At 39.4% G+C, this 18,441-nt stretch overlaps 1 protein-coding gene across 6 annotated transcripts in view; it reads right to left on the minus strand.

Moving 5' to 3' along the window:
* Nucleotides 1–18,441, minus strand: part of BCL2L13 (BCL2 like 13) — a 91,185-nt gene that overhangs the window by 18,988 nt on the left and 53,756 nt on the right. Inside the window, exon 3 of one of the 6 annotated variants that reach the window (XM_041736950.1) lies at nucleotides 7,674–7,755. The exons of 4 other annotated variants lie outside the window; for them this stretch is intronic. In XM_041736950.1, coding sequence (XP_041592884.1) covers nucleotides 7,674–7,755 — 82 coding nt within the window. Of the gene's footprint in view, nucleotides 1–2,730; nucleotides 2,882–7,673; nucleotides 7,756–18,441 lie in introns of those variants that run through there. One more of the 6 variants, XM_041736951.1, reaches the window with a different exon arrangement.

Below are 18,441 nucleotides of genomic sequence, written 5' to 3' on the forward strand. Positions count from 1 at the left end.
AACAAATCAATGGAAATTTCAAAAATTCCATCGTGAAGAAATAAGGGGAAAAAAACAAGTAGAATTTAGGGTAAAATGACATTTTGCTTTTTTTTTTTTTTAAGATTGTATTTACTTATTCATGAGAGACAGAGAGAGAGAGTGGCAGAGACAGGCAGAGGGAGAAGCAGACCCCATGTAGGGACCCTGATGTGGGACTTGATCTGGGACCCTGGGATCAGGCCCTGAGCCAAAGGCAGACGAGCTGAGCCACCCAGGCATCCCAACATTTCGCTCTATTTTTAACAGCTTAAAGCTAACAAGAGTTAAGAACACTCTTTGTTCCCTTGATCAATGAGTTTGTCAAATTACAACTTTAGAATAATATACTCCCCAGAAGTCAATTCAGATTTAATTGCTTTTTTCCCTGTCATGGCCTTCCCCACCTTACAACTTATTTCTTACTTGGAATGTGACATTTTAACGAAGATTCACCAAAATATTTGTGCTCTTATGTAAAAAGCATTAAAGAAAGAATAGATGACCACTTAGACTCACTCCTGGGACAATTCATATAAAGCAAAAATATAAAATTAGAGGCCTCTCTCTTAACAATTATTGTTATTAGTGAAGAGTAGGCTTTCACTAAAAGATAAAGAGATTTTCTGGATGATACTTTGGGTAAAATTTAGCACATTAGGGGGAAGAACATCTACAAGTAGTGTTAGAGCCAGTCTAGCAATCTAAAATCATTGTTAGCACAAAATATTTATATTGTTGGAAATATCTTTTTAGTCTCACTGATAAACACAACGGAGGGACACCTGGGTGGCTCAGTGGTTGAGCATCTGCCTCCAGCTCAGGGTGTAATCATGGTCAGGGGATCGAGTCCCATATCAGGCTCCCTGCAAGGAGCCTGCTTCTCCCTCTACCTCTCTGTGTCTCTCATGAATAAATAAATAAAATCTTAAAAAAAAAAAAAAAAAAAACCACAAAGGAGTAACTTGAAGTCACTCCCTTGAAGGGTTCAAAAACATAAAACCAACTATCAGAGTTTAATATGCACAAAGAACCAGAGAGCTAGATCTTTCTTTGAAAACAAAAAGAGGGATCCCTGGGTGGCGCAGTGGTTTGGCGCCTGCCTTTGGCCCAGGGTGCGATCCTGGAGACCCGGGATCGAGTCCCACGTCGGGCTCCCGGTGCATGGAGCCTGCTTCTCCCTCTGCCTGTGTCTCTGGCTCTCTCTCTCTCTCTCTGTGTGTGTGACTATCATAAATAAATAAAAATTAAAAAAAAAAAAAAGAAAAGAAAACAGAGGAAGCCCAGAGAGATTAAGTAACTTGCCCCAAGGTGTCTTAAGAACTGCATGTCAGTAACAATGGATAAACCAAATGTGTACCAAGTGGCCTTCTCAGCATTTTACTGATATGAACCTAGTTAAATCTTATTATTATAGGTAATAAGCCATATTATTATTATTTCCATTTTACAGATCAGGAAACAGAATCAACCAAAGAGGGCAACTGTTCAGTCACTGAACTGGATTTAAGCTCAGGCAGTTTACCTCCAGGGACCATGCTTTTATCAACTATGTTACACTAACTCTTAGGGAAGTCTCCAGATTGCCATATAGAGGTTTTCCCCTGAGTTTACAGCAAGAAATAAATAGAAAAGGTTATTCTTGTTGTTTTCTTCAAGCAAGTACACGAAGACATGCATGAAGCCCTTCCAAATAAAAAGGGAGAGAGAGAGAGAAGAAATCTTTAAATAAATGTAAGATAAAATACAAATGTACTTTGGTTTTAGTGGTAGAACAAAATAAAAACAGCTTGCAGATCATTAAAAGAACCTTTTCAAAAATGTGCAGTACTGCTCTATTCTGCTTGTACTGACTGCATTTTGCTTCCCTTTTTGGGGGTTCACATCAGTTACAAATTATTCCACCACTTAAAGCAGTATTTTATCTTCAGGCTCATGGCTGCTGACAAACTGAACTTTCCAGCTGAAGATGCTTTGGCAGAACTCCAAAGACCATATTTATTCCCTGGTAAACTCACTTTAGGGGACTCACCTCCCCTAAGATGTACGAATAAACCTTTATTATTACTTCTCAGCCTTTATACGATATCTATCTCTCAAGAATTCATTTTAAAAAATAAAAACAGATAACTGCTCTTCTACATTCAGTTAAGCATATGCCTCTCAGATCACTATTAACCTAAAATGAGAAAATCCAAAGTAGGAAAGATATCCTACAGAATTTTCCACCAATTATGACAACCAAGACCCACAAAAAATATACTTTGGAATACAGTGCAGTGAATATTCACATTTGCATATAAAACATACAGGTTTCATGAAACAGTACTTAACCTCATTACACTAAAATTATTTCAGTTACAAACCCACTTAGTGATTTTAGATCACAAACTATGTCACCTCCCAGAGTATAAAAATTCTGTTCTAACAAATTTTTACCTTAAAGTTCCCAAAAGATAACCTTCAAATATCCTTGATTATAAACAAAAACATTTTTTGTGGCTTTCTATTCTTAAAAAATAAATGAGAAGTTTTAAGTCAGAGAAAAAAGGCAAAAACTAATTTTACTCAAAGTACTTAAATATTAAACATTATGGTAGACATCAGATGACATTTTCACCAATAATCTTGTATGTAATTTAAAACTCAATGTTTCATAGTAAGTATTTAATGTAGTACATGACATAGGAGAAAATAAAATTTAAGCCTTACCACGGTACTTGTGCTGCCCTTTTCAGGAGTCAGATTTACTTCTAATGTAGCAACATAATCCCAGGAAGTGAAAGACAGTGAAAAGAGGAGGGACGGAACCAGGATGAGTCAGGGAGAATCATAATAGGACAACTAGGCTGTGCCCTAAGTGCGCTGCAGGGCAATTAAAAGACTCAAAGCACAAAGGAATCTTCAGACTCAGGAAAAGGAAAAAAAAAAATACACACTCTTAAAGACATATCTGAAAACCTGACATTTAAATATTTTCACAAAACACTGTTTTTGTGAGATGGCTATTATTCCTGTTTTGTAATTGATAAAACTGAGGCTCAGAGAAGTTAAATGAATTCTCCCACAAACACAAAGCTAATATTTGGTAGAGCTGAGGCCACAAATTGCCCTTGTGATTTCCAATCCTTGCAAACTCACCACTCTGCGGCAGAGTAAAAAATAAGGTGAAAAGAGAAAATAAACAAAAGCCCTATCTTCTAATTCTAATGCCAACGTAAACAAAAATAAATTCAGTTTTAGCTCTGAAAATCAGCTAATTGCTAATTACAGTTAAGATGTGTGTTCCTAATTGAATTTATTTCTAATTGCACCTCAAATAATCACTCCTTTCATCTTCCGACTACACTTGAACATATCTACCTGACAGCACATAACATGCTACACTGATTATTTACATTTTACAATTACATCTCCTCAGCCAGTTCTGAGCTCAAGAGTAGGGCCTGAATTTTTTTTTTTTTAATATTTTATTTATTGGGACACCTGGGTGGCTCAGCGATTGGGTGTCTGCCTTTGGCTCAGGGTGTGATCCTGGAGTCCTGGGATCGATTCCCACATCAGGCTCCCTGCATGGAGCCTGCTTCTCCCTCTGCCTGGGTCTCTGCCTCTCTTTCTGTGTCTCTCATGAATAAGTAAATAAAATCTTTCTTTTTTTTTTTTTAAGATTTTATTTATTTATTCATGAGAGACACAAAGAGAGAGAGAGAGAGGCAGAAACATAGGCAGAGGGAGGAGAGGCAGGCTCCATGCAAGGAGCCTGATGTGGGACTCAATCTTGGGAATCCAGGATCAGGCCCTGAGCCGAAGACAGACACTCAACCACTGAGCCACCCAGGTGTCCCTAGGGCCTGGATTTTTTTATTTTTATTTTTTATTTATTTATGATAGTCACAGAGAGAGAGAGAGAGAGAGAGAGAGAGAGGCAGAGACACAGGCAGAGGGAGAAGCAGGCTCCATGTACTGGGGGCCGATGTGGGATTCGATCCCGGGTCTCCAGGATCGCGCCCCGGGCCAAAGGCAGGCGCCAAACCGCTGCGCCACCCAGGGATCCCTAGGGCCTGGATTTTATTCAACTTTTGTATACTTAAAATCTAGAATGGTGCCTACCATAACATATGCAATCAAACAAGGTTTACTGCACAGTAAAAATTAATCTCTGAAAGGCTTAAACAGCATTACAGAAATTAATCTTCACAAACTCCTTATAAAATGGGCACTCAATGATTTCCTTAGAAACTAGAGTTTATAAATAATATGAAGAATATTCAAGAAAATGATTCATCTCAGGCCATACATTTAGACAGAAATAAACACCTCTAAGCCATTCTCCTCCTCGAGGAAAACCAAGAGAAAGAACATGAGTTGGTGATGTGTATGAGCACTGCTCCACAGAACAGGAGCCCCAGCCTCTATATTCCATATAGATATTTCAAAGGAATTATACAAATGTATTTCACCCTCACATGATGGTGAGTCTCAGTAATAAGAAATGATTAGAGACGACTGAGCATCTTTCACATCTAAGGTACAAAAATTGTAACCATAGGACTTATGAGTCTGAAGAATCATGTCCATGGATAAAGTAACTAAAAACAAAATGAGATAAATCCTTGTCAAGTGTCAGCTTGAGGTCATTTTAACTTGTGGTTTGGGAAGCATGTAAGAAGCCTCCAAGTTGCCACTGCACCCTAACAACCACGAGTAAAGCTGAACAAACAGAAATCAGTAACTTCTCTTAGATCTGTAAGAGAAGTGAGGTCATTGGGCAAACTGCGGCCCCCAGGACCAGACTGACCGACAGGCAATACAGAATACAACTTTACTAGAATACAAAATCAAAAGAGGCAACCACCCAGGAATCAGCGCTCAGGTAGGAGAACTGGAAGTGATGGATCGCTGGAGTTTGGTAAGGACAAAACCGAGAGAGAAAACTTCGGAGGGACTTCTGGTTCTGATTCCACATGTAAGGAGCTTGAAGTTGCCACTTCACCCTAACAAGTAAGAAGCTGAACTAACTGAAAAATCCACAACTATTTTAGAATCTGTAAGATAGGTGATGGCATGGGGCAAACTGCTGCCCTCAGGACTGAGACAGACAGGCAGACATGGGGAGTCACAGCTTACCAGTGTGGGGACGAGCGCTGAGGGAGGGAGACCTAAACCCAAGTGATGAACTATGGAGGTTCAGTATGGCCAATATGGAGTTTTTAACTCTAGGATACCCCATCATAGAAAGACCCCTATAATTTTGTGAGATTTACCTCCAGGAGCTCAACCCAGAGCTCTCAAAAAATACCAGAGGAAAAGCCCCTCGTGCTTCTGGAAAGGCAAGGAAAATAAACCATCCTGAAATACATCAGGGCACTCACTGTTTTTCTTAACAAGGACTGCCCTCCAGAGAAACTAATCAGAGCCTTACCAACACAGTGGTTGAGAAATACCCAGCTCAGCTCACACTAGCCATCTCACTCCACCTAACAGGAGAAGGAAAAACTGAGAAACACGTATGAAGTTCACAGTGCAGAGGCCATAGGCTCCGTAAAAAGAGTGACCTAATCATAGGGCTATACAATCTTCCTCTTTCCCCCAAGGCTTCTTCTTCTTTAAAAAGATTTTATTTTATTCATTTGCGAAAGAGAGAACACAAGCAGGGGAAGCAGCAGAGGGAGAAGCAGACTCCTCGCTGAGCATGGAACCCAACACAGGGCTCGATCCCAGGATCCTGGCATCATGACCTGAGCCAAAGGCAGATACTTAATTGACTGAGCCACCGGGGCACACCCCCTCCCAACATGGCTTCTTTATAGCAGCTCCTTTTACCCAGTACACCATGTCCAGCTATCAAGAAGAAATTACAAGACATGTCTAAAGGCAAAAAACACAGTTTGAAGAGATGGAGCAAAAGCATCAGAACCAGACATTGAAGATGTTGAAATTATCACACCAAGAATTTTTTTTTTAAGATTTTATTTATTTATTCATGAGAGACACACAGAGAGAGGCAGAGACATAGACTGCGGAAGAAGCAGGCTTCCAGAAGGGAGCCTGATATGGGACTCGATCCCAGGACCCCAGGATCACGCCCAGAGCCAAAGGCAGATGCTCAACTGCTGAGCCACCCAGGCGTCCCTATCACACAAAGAATTTAAAGCAATTATGATTAATAAGCTAAGGACTCCTATGGGTAAAGTAGAGAGCATGCTGGAATAGATGGGCAACGTAAGCAGAGAGATACAAATACTAAGAAAGAACCGTGAGATCAAAAATATCTATAACAGAAATGAAGAATACCTATGATGGACTTATTATTAGACTAGATATGGATAAGGGAAGAATCTCTGAGCTTGAGTAGATCTCAATAGAAACATCCAAAACTGGGCAGCCCGGTGGCTCAGCGATTTAGCGCCACCTTCAGCCCAGGGCGTGATCCTGGAGACCCGGGATCGAGTCCAACGTCGGGCTTCCTGCATGGAGCCTGCTTCTCCCTCTGCCTGTGTCTCTGCCACTCTCTCTCTCTCTCTCTCTGTGTGTCTCTCTCACGAATAAATAAATAAAATCTTAAAAAAATTATAAAAGAAGCATCCAAAACTAAAAAGTAAAGACAACAAAAACAGGAAAAAAAGAACAGGCTATCCAAGGACTGCAGAACAACTACAGAAAGTGTAACATACACGTAATTGGAATACAGAAAGGAAAAGAAAGAAAGGAACACGAGAAATATTTAAAAGAATAATGAATGAGAGCAGGGCACCTGGGTGGCTCAGTGGTTGAGCATTTGCCTTCGGCTCAGGTTGTGATCCTGGGTCCTGGGATCGACTCCCGCATTGAGTTCCCTGCATGGAGCCTGCTTCTCCCTCTGTGTGTCTGTCTGTCTGTCTGTCTGTCTGTCTCTGTCTCTCATGAATAAATAAATAAAATCTTTTTAAAAAAATGACTGAGAGCTTCCTCAAATTAATGTCAGACACCAAACACAGTTTCAGGAAGCTCAGAGAACATTAAGTAGAATAAATGTGGAAAAAAAAAAAAACAAACAAACAACCCTATACCTAGGCATATCATTTTCAAACTACAAAAAAGTCAGAGATAAAAAAAAATCTTAAGCCAGAGTTAAAAGCATCTTACCAATAAAAGAACAAAGATAAGAATTATATTGAACTTTTCCTCAGAAACCATGCAAGCAAGAACAGAGTGAACTAAAATATTTAAAGTGTTGTGAAAAAAAATCCCCACCAATTTAGACTTCTGTGCATGTGAAATTATCCCTCAAAAATGAAGGACAAGCAAAAATCTCAGACAAGCAAAAACTGAGGAAATGTGTTATTAGTAGACTTGCCTTGCAAGCAATGTTAAGAGTCTCAGAGTCTCACTAGAGAAGGAAAACAATATGTCAGAAACTTGGATCTCCATTAAGAAAGGGAGAGCATCAGAGGGATAAGTGAAAGTAAAATAAAAATGTTTATTTTTCTTATTCTTAATTGATATACCTCATAACATGTTGTTCAAAAAGATAATAGCAACTCAATTATGTATGCTTACATATATAGCATATATATGCACATACATACGCATGCTTATATAAGTGAAATAAGTGACAGCATTGACAGAGATGAGAGAGAGGAATTAAGATTATTTTGTTATGATAAGGTACTCACATTACTCATGAAGCAGCACAGTGTTATTTGAAAGTGAACTTGGATTAGTTGTAAATGTATATTGCAAACTCTGGGGCAAGCACTAAAAAAGTAAAAAGAGAAATGTAATGGATATGTTAAGAAAGGAAAGAATATGGAATCATATCACATGCTTAATTAAAACCACAAAAGGCAGAAAAAGAGTGGAAGACAACATAGGAATAAAGAATAAGGGCAACAAGTGGAAAACACTTTTAACGAATACGATAGATACTAATCCAATTATCAATAATCACTTTGACCATCAATAATCTAAATGTACCAATTAAAAGACAGAACTTGTCAGATTGGATGAAAAAACAAGACCCAACAAGTGTTGTCTATAAGAAACTCTAAATATAAAGGGGTGCCTGGCTGGCTCAGTAGGTACAGTATGCTACTCTTGATTTCAGGGTTTTAAGCTTGAGCCCCACATTGGGTGGAGAGATTATTTAAAAAATAAAATCTTAAAAAAAAAATGTGAGACTACCTCTATCTATTAATTTAAATCAAGCAGACTTCAGAGTAAGAAAAGTTATCAGGAACAAAGAGGCACATTCCATAATGATAAAGGGGTTAAACATCCAAAAAGACATAATAATCTTTAATGTGCATACAACTAACAACAGAGTGTTAAATTATAGGAGACAAAAACTGATAGAAATGCAAGGAGAAATGAATGAATCCACTATTATAACTAGAGACTTCAACACTCTTCCATTAGAAATGGATCCACAGGCAGAAAGTCACTAATGACATAGTTAAATTCAACAATACCATCAATTAATTGGATACAACGGGCATCTATAAACTACCTCATCCAATAATAGCAGAATACACATTCCTCCCAAGCTCACATGGAATACTCACATTCTGGGACATGAAACACACCTTTACGAATGTAAAAGAATAGAAATCATACAATGTCTATGCTCAGACCACAGTGGGATACAACTAAAAATCAGCAATGAAGATAGTTGGGAAATTCCAAAATACTTGGTTACTAAATAAAATAGTCTGAATAATATCTGGGTCAGAGAATAAATCTCAAGAGAAATTTTAGAATATTTTGAACTAAATGAAAATGAAAACACAACTTACAAGGCAGCCCGGGTGGCTCAGCAGTTTAGCACTGCCTTCAGCCCAGGGTGTGATCCTGGGGACCCGGGATCAAGTCCCACATCAGGCTCCCTGTATGGAGCCTGCTTCTCCCTCTGCCTGCATCTCTGTTTCTCTGTGTGTGTGTGTGTCTCTCATGAATAAATAAATAAAATCTAAAAAAAAAAAAAAAAAAAGAAAACACAACTTACTAAACTTTGTATCAGGCAGTAAAAGCAATGCTTAGAGGGATATTCATAGCATTAAGTATTAAATGCATATAGTAGAAAAGAAAGATCTTTTTTTTTTTTTTTAAAGATTTTATTGGGCAGACTGCGTGGCTCAGTGGTTTAGCGCTGCCTTCAGCCAGGTGTGTGATCCTGGAGACCCGGGATCGAGTCCCACGTCAGGCTCCCTGCATGGAGTCTGCTTCTCCCTCTGCCTGTGTCTCTGTCTGTTTCTCTCTCCTCTCTGTGTTTCTCATGAATAAATAAAATAAAGATTTTATGCAGGGAGCCCGACGTGGGACTTGATCCTGGGTCTCCAGGATCACACCCCAGGCTGAAGGTGGCACTACACCTGAGCCATCTGGGGTGCCCAAATAAGAAAGATCTAAAATCAATCATCTAAACTTTCAACTTAGGAAACTCGAAAAGGAAGAGGCAATTGAATCCAAAGTAAACAGAAGAAAAGAAAAATAACAGAAATCAATGAAACTGAATATAGGAAATCAACAGAGAAAATCAATAAACCCAAAAGCTGATTTTTTGAGAAGATCAATGAATTCAATAGGAAAAAAGAGAAAACAAATTATTAACATCAAAAATGAAAGATGGGACATCACTATAGATCCCATGGACTTTAAAAGGATAATAAAGGAATATTGTACTCCATAATCACAAATTTGAAAACCTAGATGAGATGGATCCATTCTATAAAAGCATAATCTACCAAAACTCAGACAAGAAAAAATAGACAAACTGAATAAGCCTATATCTATTAAAGAAATTGAATCAATAATCAATAACCTTCTAAAATAGAAAGCACAGAAATGCCTGGGTGGCTCTGTATCTGACTCTTGATCTCAGCTCAAGTCTTGATCTCAGGGTCATGAGTTCAAGCCCCACAGAAAAACAAAGAAACAAAAAACAGAAAGTACAGAAAACACCAGGTTCAAGACAGGTTCACAGGTGAATTACACCAAACATTTAAGAAAGAAATTGTAGTAATTCTCTATAATCTCTTTCATTTGTTTTTTTTTTAATATTTTATTTATTTATTCATGAGATACACACACAGAGACAGAGGCAGAGACATAGGCAGAGGGAGAAACAGGCTCCAGGCAGGGAGTCCGATATAGGACTCCATTTCGGGACTCCAGGATCATGCCCTGAGTCAAAGGCAGATGCTCAACTGCTGAGCCACTCAGGCGTCCCTGCTTTTCAACATTGTACTGGAAGTCCTAGCTAATGCAGTAAGACAAGGAAATAAAATGTATACAGACTGGGAAGGAATTGTTTAAAAAAAAAAAAAAAAGGCAACAGGTCCCAAACAGATTCACCTGAGCTAAACTCATGTCACCAACCAAGACTTAATACTTAACCTAAGCAATTTCAACCTCCTTTAGGAAGGAATGTGATCTTAACCAGTCAGTCTGGAATTTCCCAGTCAGTACTGGTAAGGTAATTAACCAACAGATTCCTTTCATTGCCCTAAAAAAAGGTGACCTAGCCTGAAATAATCCCTTCTTTTGTTTATGACTTCCTTGTCCCACCTCCTTTCTATCTTTAAAAACTTTTCTTTTTCTTTTTTTTTTTTTTTTAAAGATTTTATTTATTTATTCATGAGAGACACAGAGAGAGAGAGAGGGAGGCAGAGACACAGGCAGAGGGAGAAGCAGGCTCCATGCAGGGAGCTTGACGTGGGACTCGATCCCGGGTCTCCAGGATCACACCCTGGGCTGAAGGCGGTGCTAAACCGCTGAGCCACCTGGGCTGCCCAAAACTTTTCTTTTTCTGCAGCTCTTTGGAGCTCCTTTCTATTTGCTAGATGGGATGCTGCATGATTCATGAATCACTGAATAAAGCCAATTAGATCATTAAATTAAATTTAATCTTTGAATTTTTGTTATTTTATTTTATTTTATTTTATTTTTAAATTTTTATTTATTTATGATAGTCATACAGAGAGAGAGAGAGAGAGAGAGGCAGAGACACAGGCAGAGGGAGAAGCAGGCTCCATGCACCGGGAGCCCGATGTGGGATTCGATCCCGGGTCTCCAGGATCGCGCCCTGGGCCAAAGGCAGGCGCCAAACCGCTGCGCCACCCAGGGATCCCTTTTGTTATTTTAGAGAAGAAATAAAATTGTCTTGTTCACAAATGACACAATCATCTATGTAATGAAAATCCAAAAGAATCCACAAAAATAACCTAAAATTATAAGCAATGATAGCAAGATTGCAGAATACAAGGTTAATATAAAAAAGTCAATCACTTTCCTATATATTAGCAATGAACAAGTGGAACTTGAAATTAAATATAACAAAATGGGTACAAGATTTACATGAGAGAAACTATAAAACTCCAATAAAAGAAATAAAAAACTAAATAGAGATATTCCATGTCATGGATATAAAGATTCAATATGGTTAAGATGTCAGTCAGTTCTTCCCAACTTCATCTATGATTCAATGCAATCCCAATTAAACTCTCAGCAAATATTGACAAACTGATTCTAAAGTTTATATGGAGGGACTCCTGGATGGCTCAGCGGTTGAGCATCTGCCTTCAGCTCAGGACATGCTCCCAAGGTTCCAGGATTGAGCCCCACATTGGAGTCCTGAATGGAGCCTACTTCTCCTCCCCTCTGCCTATGTCTCTGCCTCTCTCTCTCTCCCCCTCTCCGTCTCTCATGAATAAATAAATAAAATCTTTAAAAAAATATTTTTTAAAATAAATAAATAAAGTTTATATGGAGAAGCAAAAGACCAAGAATAACCAACACAATATGAAGAACAGAGTTGGAGCACTGACACCATCTAACTTCAAGACTTACATAAAGCTAGAATAATCAAGACAGCATGGTATTGGTGAAAGAACAAATAGATCAGTGGAACAGAACAGAGAGCCCAGAAACAGACCCACTTAAACACAGTCAACTGATTCTTGAGAAAGGAGCAAAGGCAAACAATGGATAAAAAAGTTTTTTCACGGGATCCCTGGGTGGCACAGCGGTTTGGCGCCTGCCTTTGGCCCAGGGCGCGATCCTGGAGACCCGGGATCGAATCCCACGTCGGGCTCCCGGTGCATGGAGCCTGCTTCTCCCTCTGCCTGTGTCTCTGCCTCTCTCTCTCTCTCTCTGTGTGTGACTATCATAAATAAAAATTAAAAAAAAAAAAAAAGTAACATTTAAAAAAAAAAAGTTTTTTCAAACAATGGTGGTGGGACAATTGGACATGCACAAAAACTAATCTAGACACAGACCTTACACCCTTTACATAAAGGATCACAGATATTTTTTTAAAAAGATTTTATTTATTCATGAGAAACAGAGAGGGAGAGAGAGAGAGAGAGAAGCAGGCTCCACGCAGGGAGCCCGATGTGGGACTCGATCCCAGGTCTCCAGGATCAGGCCCTGGGCTGAAGGCAGCGCTAAACCGCTGGGCCAGCCGGGCTGCCCTGGATCACAGATTTTTTTTTTTTTAAGATTTATTTATTTATTTATGATAGACATAGAGAGAGAGAGAGACAGAGAGACAGGAGGAGAGAGAAGCAGGCTCCATGCCAGGAGCCCGACATGGGACTCGATCCCGGGACTCCAGGATCGCGCCCTGGGCCAAAGGCAGGCGCTAAACCGCTGAGCCACCCAGGGATCCCCTGGATCACAGATCTTAATGTAAAACACAAAACTATAAAACTCCCAGGAAATAATACAGGAGAAAACCTAGATGAGCTTGGCCTTGGTGATGACTTTTTAGATACAACACTAAGACATAGTCAATGAAATAAATGGCTCAGAAGCTGGACTTTATTAAGATTAAAAATGTCAGTCTATGACAATGTTGAAAGAACGTAAGCCACTGACTGGGAGAAAACAATTTCAAAAGACACACCTGAGGGGCACCTGGAGTGGCTCAGTTGGTTAAGCATCTGCCTTCAGCTAAGGTTATGATCCCGGGATCCTAGGATCAAGCCTCACATAGGTCCCCCTGTTCAGTGTAGAGCCTGCTTCTCCCTCTCCCTCTGCTTGTCCCCTCTGCTCTCTCTCTCTCTCTCTCTGACTCAAATAAATAAAATCTTAAAAAAAAAAAAAAAAAGGCACACCTGATAAAGGATTATTATCCAAAATATACAAAGAACTATTTAATAAGAAATCAACCTGATTTTAAGAATGGGCCAAACACCTTAGCCAATACTTCACCAAAGATGTACAGGGACACCTGGGTGGCTCAGTGGTGGAGCCTCTGCCTTTGGCTCAGGGCATGATCTTGGGATTCTGGGATCGAGTCCTGCATCGGGCTCCCTGCATGGAGCCTGCTTCTCTCTCTGCCTGTGTCTCTGCCTCTCTCTCTGTGTCTTTCATGAATAAATAAAATCTTTTAAAAAAACAAAAACGGGATCCCTGGGTGGCGCAGTGGTTTGGCGCCTGCCTTTGGCCCAGGGCGCGATCCTGGAGACCCGGGATCGAATCCCACGTCAGGCTCCCGGTGCATGGAGCCTGCTTCTCCCTCCGCCTGTGTCTCTGCCTCTCTCTCTCTCTCTCTCTGTGACTATCATAAATAAATAAAAAATTAAAAAAAATAAAAAAATAAAAATAAAAAACATACAAATGGAAAATTAGCATATGAAAAGAAGCTCCACATCATATGTCATCAGAGAAATGCAAATTAAAACAATGATGTGAACTGGTGCAGCCACTCTGGAAAACTGTGTGGAGGTTCCTCAAAGAGTTAAAAATAGACCTGCCCTACGACCCAGCAATTGCACTCCTGGGGATTTACCCCAAAGATTCAGATGCAATGAAACGCCAGGACACCTGCACCCCGATGTTCATAGCAGCAATGTCCATAATAACCAAACTGTGGAAGGAGCCTCGGTGTCCATCGAAAGATGAATGGATAAAGAGGATGTGGTTTATGTATACAATGGAATATTACTCAGCAATTAGAAACGACAAATACCCACCATTTGCTTCAACGTGGATGGAACTGGAGGGTATTATGCTGAGTGAAATAAGTCAATCGGAGAAGGTCAAACATTATATGTTCTCATTCATTTGGGGAATATAAATAATAGTGAAAGGGAATATAAGGGAAGGGAGAAGAAATGTGTGGGAAATATCAGAAAGGGAGACAGAACATAGACTCCTAACTCTGGGAAACGAACTAGGCATGGTGGAAGGGGAGGAGGGTGGGGGGGTGGGGGTAAATGGGTGACGGGCACTGAGGGGGGCACTTGACGGGATGAGCACTGGGTGTTATTCTGTTGTTGGGTGTTATTCAATGTTGGCAAATTGAACACCAATAAAAAATAAATTTATTATAAAAAAATAAAAAATAAAACAATGAGATACCACTACACATCTAGTAAAATGGCCAAAATCTAACACCAACAACACCAAATGCTGGTGAGGCTATGAAGGAAAAAGAATACTCATTCACTGCCAGTGAGAATGTAAACTGATACAGCTTGGTAGTTTCTTACAAAACTAAACATACTGGGACGCCTGGGTGGCTCAGCAGTTTAGCACCTGCCTTGGGCCCAGGGTGTGATCCTAGAGACCTGGGATCAAGTCCCACATTGGGCTCCCTGCATGGAGCCTGCTTCTCCCTCTGCCTGTGTCTCTGCCTCTCTCTCTCTCTCTCTCTCTCCCTCTCCGTCTCTCATGAATAAATAAAAAAAAATCTTAAAACAAAAAACAAAAACTAAACATACTCTTACCAGACTGCACTCCTTGGTATTTACACAAAGAAGTTTAAAGCTCATGTTCACACAAAAACCTGCACACAGATGATTGTATCAGCTTTATTATAATCGTCAAAACTTAGAAGCAATGAGATCTCCCTTCAGCAGGTGAATGGGTAAATAAACGGTGATACATCGAGACAAAGGAGTGCTAAAAATCCAGGACTAAAAAGAGATGACCTATCACAAGCCATAAAATCAAGACATAAAAAGAGGAAATTAAGTGAAAGAAGCCAGTCTGAAAAGGCTATATATCACATGGTCCCAACTATATAACATTCTGGAAAAGGAAAAATGATGGAGACAGTAAAAAAAAATCAGTGGTTGTCAGAGGTAAGGTAGAAGAAGGGTCAAATAAGTGGAACACAAGATTTCTATAAAAGTGAAACTACTCTGTATAATACTATAGTGGTGGATATAGGTCATCATAAATTTGTCCAAATTACAGAATATACACCAAGAGTAAACTGTAATTTAAACCATGGTCTTTGGGTAACAATGATGCATCCACAGAAGTTCATCAGTTGTAACAAATGTACCTACCACTCTGGTAGAAGATGCTGTTAATGGGGAAGGCTACGCATGTGTGCAGGCAGGTAGTATATGAGAAATCTCGGTATCTTCCTTCGTTATTTCTAGGAACCTAAAACTGCTCTATAGTCTATTTAAAAAAAATTCACACCAGTCACATTACTTATAAGCCTCAATAAAGTGCTCTTCTCAATCCAGTACAATGGAAAAATCATCTCAAATATAATAAGACAAAAATGATCACTGAACATAAATCATAGAAAAAACAAAACTATCTTCAGAAATCCAAAAGGCATTTATGCCAGCCATTTCTTTTTATAATTCAGAGAACAAAATATTATTTTCCTCTCTGCATCTGTATGCCCAGAGCCTTCATCCAACAGAGTATAGCTGCCATCACCTCCTCCTGCCTTTTGGTTTTCAAAACTAGTTCCAGTTTGACAGCTGAGCAGTTTGTTTTATACTGACGTTGTGTTCAAGTGGCTGAAGACAAACACATTACCCATGGAAATCATACTTAGACTTTATATAACAGATATGCAACATCATGTAGCCAAATTTTAAGACCTGTCAACAGTGTTTAACACAAAGTACCTTAAAGATGATTCATGTTGACACTTTGTATCAGAAGATATATTTTCACCAATTAGTCAAAAAAGCAATCTCTTGGTTTTAAACACATGAAAAACTGTGTACTTAGACCTAAAAATGTGAAATACAGATTGGGCATTCAAAGTTAGAGATTAAAAACACATTAAAATCTTAAAAATTGGGCAGCTCCAGTGGCTCAGCAGTTTAGCGCCACCTTCAGCCCAGGGCGTGATCCTGGAGACCCAGGATCAAGTCCCACATTGGGCTCCCTGCATGGAGCCTGCTTCTTCCTCTGCCTGTGTCTCTGCTCCCCTCCCCCCTCCCCGAGTCTCTCATGAATAAATAAATAAAATCTTAAAAAAAAATAAAATAAAATCTTAAAAATATTAACAAGCTAATTATTCCTATAGTTCTTCTATATTCTATAGTTCTTCTCTTTAGCACATACATTTCAGTTGAATAAAACAGATTCTCTGTAACAAAATATAATAACCAACAAACTTAAGATGTACTATATTATAATAAAACTGAAAATCGAGAAGGGAATGAATTACATTCCCTGTATTTTAATTCTTCCTTTGTTATAAAGCACCATGCAGGTGAGGAAGATTCCTGGGTGGAGCTACCATGAATAGCAACAGTGGCAATGAAAATGACAATGAGGAAAATGGGGGGCTGATTCATGTACCTCCTCACCCTCCATCTACAGTGGAGACATGGAGGAGATTCTTTTGAATGCACAACATGAATCAGGACAGAGAAGTTCAAGGGGAAGTCCTTAGTGTGACAGTCCTACCCCATAAAAAGATAGGCAGGTTATATGTTTAATGTAGAAATGCACAGCAGCACAGACCATAACTCTCAGTCAGAAGTTAGAAAAGAAAAGAAAGAAGTTGATGCTTTAAAGGAAAGTATAGACTGCATGTCTGACTGGTCCAGCAGGCCTGAAACCATCCTCCAGGGTTTCCACTTCAGTTTCCATTCTATTTCTTGAATATGAGGAAAAGGAAACCAGGTAGAAAGGGAGTTTCTTTTCCCCCAAACACCATCAACAGATTATAATTTGGGCAACAATGCTATTGTCTACTTTTAGTGCCACCAGATTTAGAACTGCATGATTCATGGTATAAATCTTACTTTTGCAATATAATACCATATCTTTCTTAAAACAAAATCAGGGAGCATCTGGGTGGCTCAGTTGGTAAGGCATCTGACTCTTGATTTCAGTTCAGGCCATAATCTCCACATCATGGGATCCAGCCCTGCATCGGACTCTGAGCTCAGCACAGAGTCAGCTTGTGAATCTCTCCCTTTCCCTTTACCCCTCCTGCCGTGCACGTGCATGCTCACTCTCTCTCTAATAAATAAATAAATCTTAAAAACAAAAGGAACATAAACAAAAAGAACAAGGGGCACCTGGGTGGCTCATTCAGTTAAGCATCCAACTCTTGGGATGCCTGGGTGGCTCAGTGGTTGAGCATCTGCCTTTGACTCAGAGCATGATCCTAGGGTCCTGGGATCAAGTCCCAATTCGGGCTCCCTGACAGGGAGCCTGCTTCTCCCTCTACCTATGTCTCTGCCTCTTTCTGTGTTTCTCTCATGAATAAATAAAAAAAAAAAAAGTCTTCAACTCTTGATTTCAGTTCAAGCCCCATGGGGGCTTGGGGGCTTTATGCTGGGCGTAGAAGAGCCTGCTTGGGATTCTCTCTCTCCCTCTCTCCCTGCCCCTTACCTGCTCTCCCTCTCAGTCTCTAAAAAAAAAAAGGATAATAAATAAATAAAATAAAGTTAAAAAAAATGAAATCAGATTAGCAAATGATATAAAGGCTCTGTTATTTTGTTTTGTTTTTCAAGACAAAGGAAAGCTTCCCTAAGTTTGAATTTATAGTTATTAAAAAAAAGAAAAGAGGAGCACTTTGCTAACTCAGTAGAGCATACAACTCTTGATGTTGGGGTCATAAGCTCAGGCCCACATTGGGGCTAGAGCTTACTTAAAAATACAAAAACAAAAACAAAGGACACATGAACACACAAATATGCCAGGCTATAAAAAACTATTTTAAGCCAAAAACTAGAAAGAAATGAAGAAATAATAACCAAAGTTAAAAGGGAGATACAACTTCATACATTGTAAAGATTAAAAGAGAGAGAAAAAAAAGATTAAAAGAGAGGTTTTTTTTTGTTTGTTTGTTTGTTTGTTTGTTTTTGTTTTTAAAGAAAGGCAGTCTGGGAGCACCTGGGTTGGTTAAGCATCTGCCTTTGGCTCAGGTAGTCCTGGGATCCAGCCCTGAGTCAGGCTCTCTGCTCAGTGGAGTCTGCTTCTCCCTCTGCCCTTCCCCTCAGCTCATGCTCTGTCTCTCAAATAAATAAATAAATCTTAAAAAAAAAAAAAAAGAAAAAGAAGAAAGAAAGGCAGATTGCCACAAGCAGCACCTCATCTGGATCTGTCTGGAGTCTTAGAAGCTTGACTACCCTATGTTCATCTATAAATGGACCAACAGAGCCTGTTTTGAGGTTGTAGCACGGAAGTAAAACTACTCCTATACCGTGGATGGAAGAACAGTCT

This window comes from Vulpes lagopus, chromosome 21, assembly GCF_018345385.1.
Source record: "Vulpes lagopus strain Blue_001 chromosome 21, ASM1834538v1, whole genome shotgun sequence".
NCBI lineage: Eukaryota > Metazoa > Chordata > Mammalia > Carnivora > Canidae > Vulpes > Vulpes lagopus.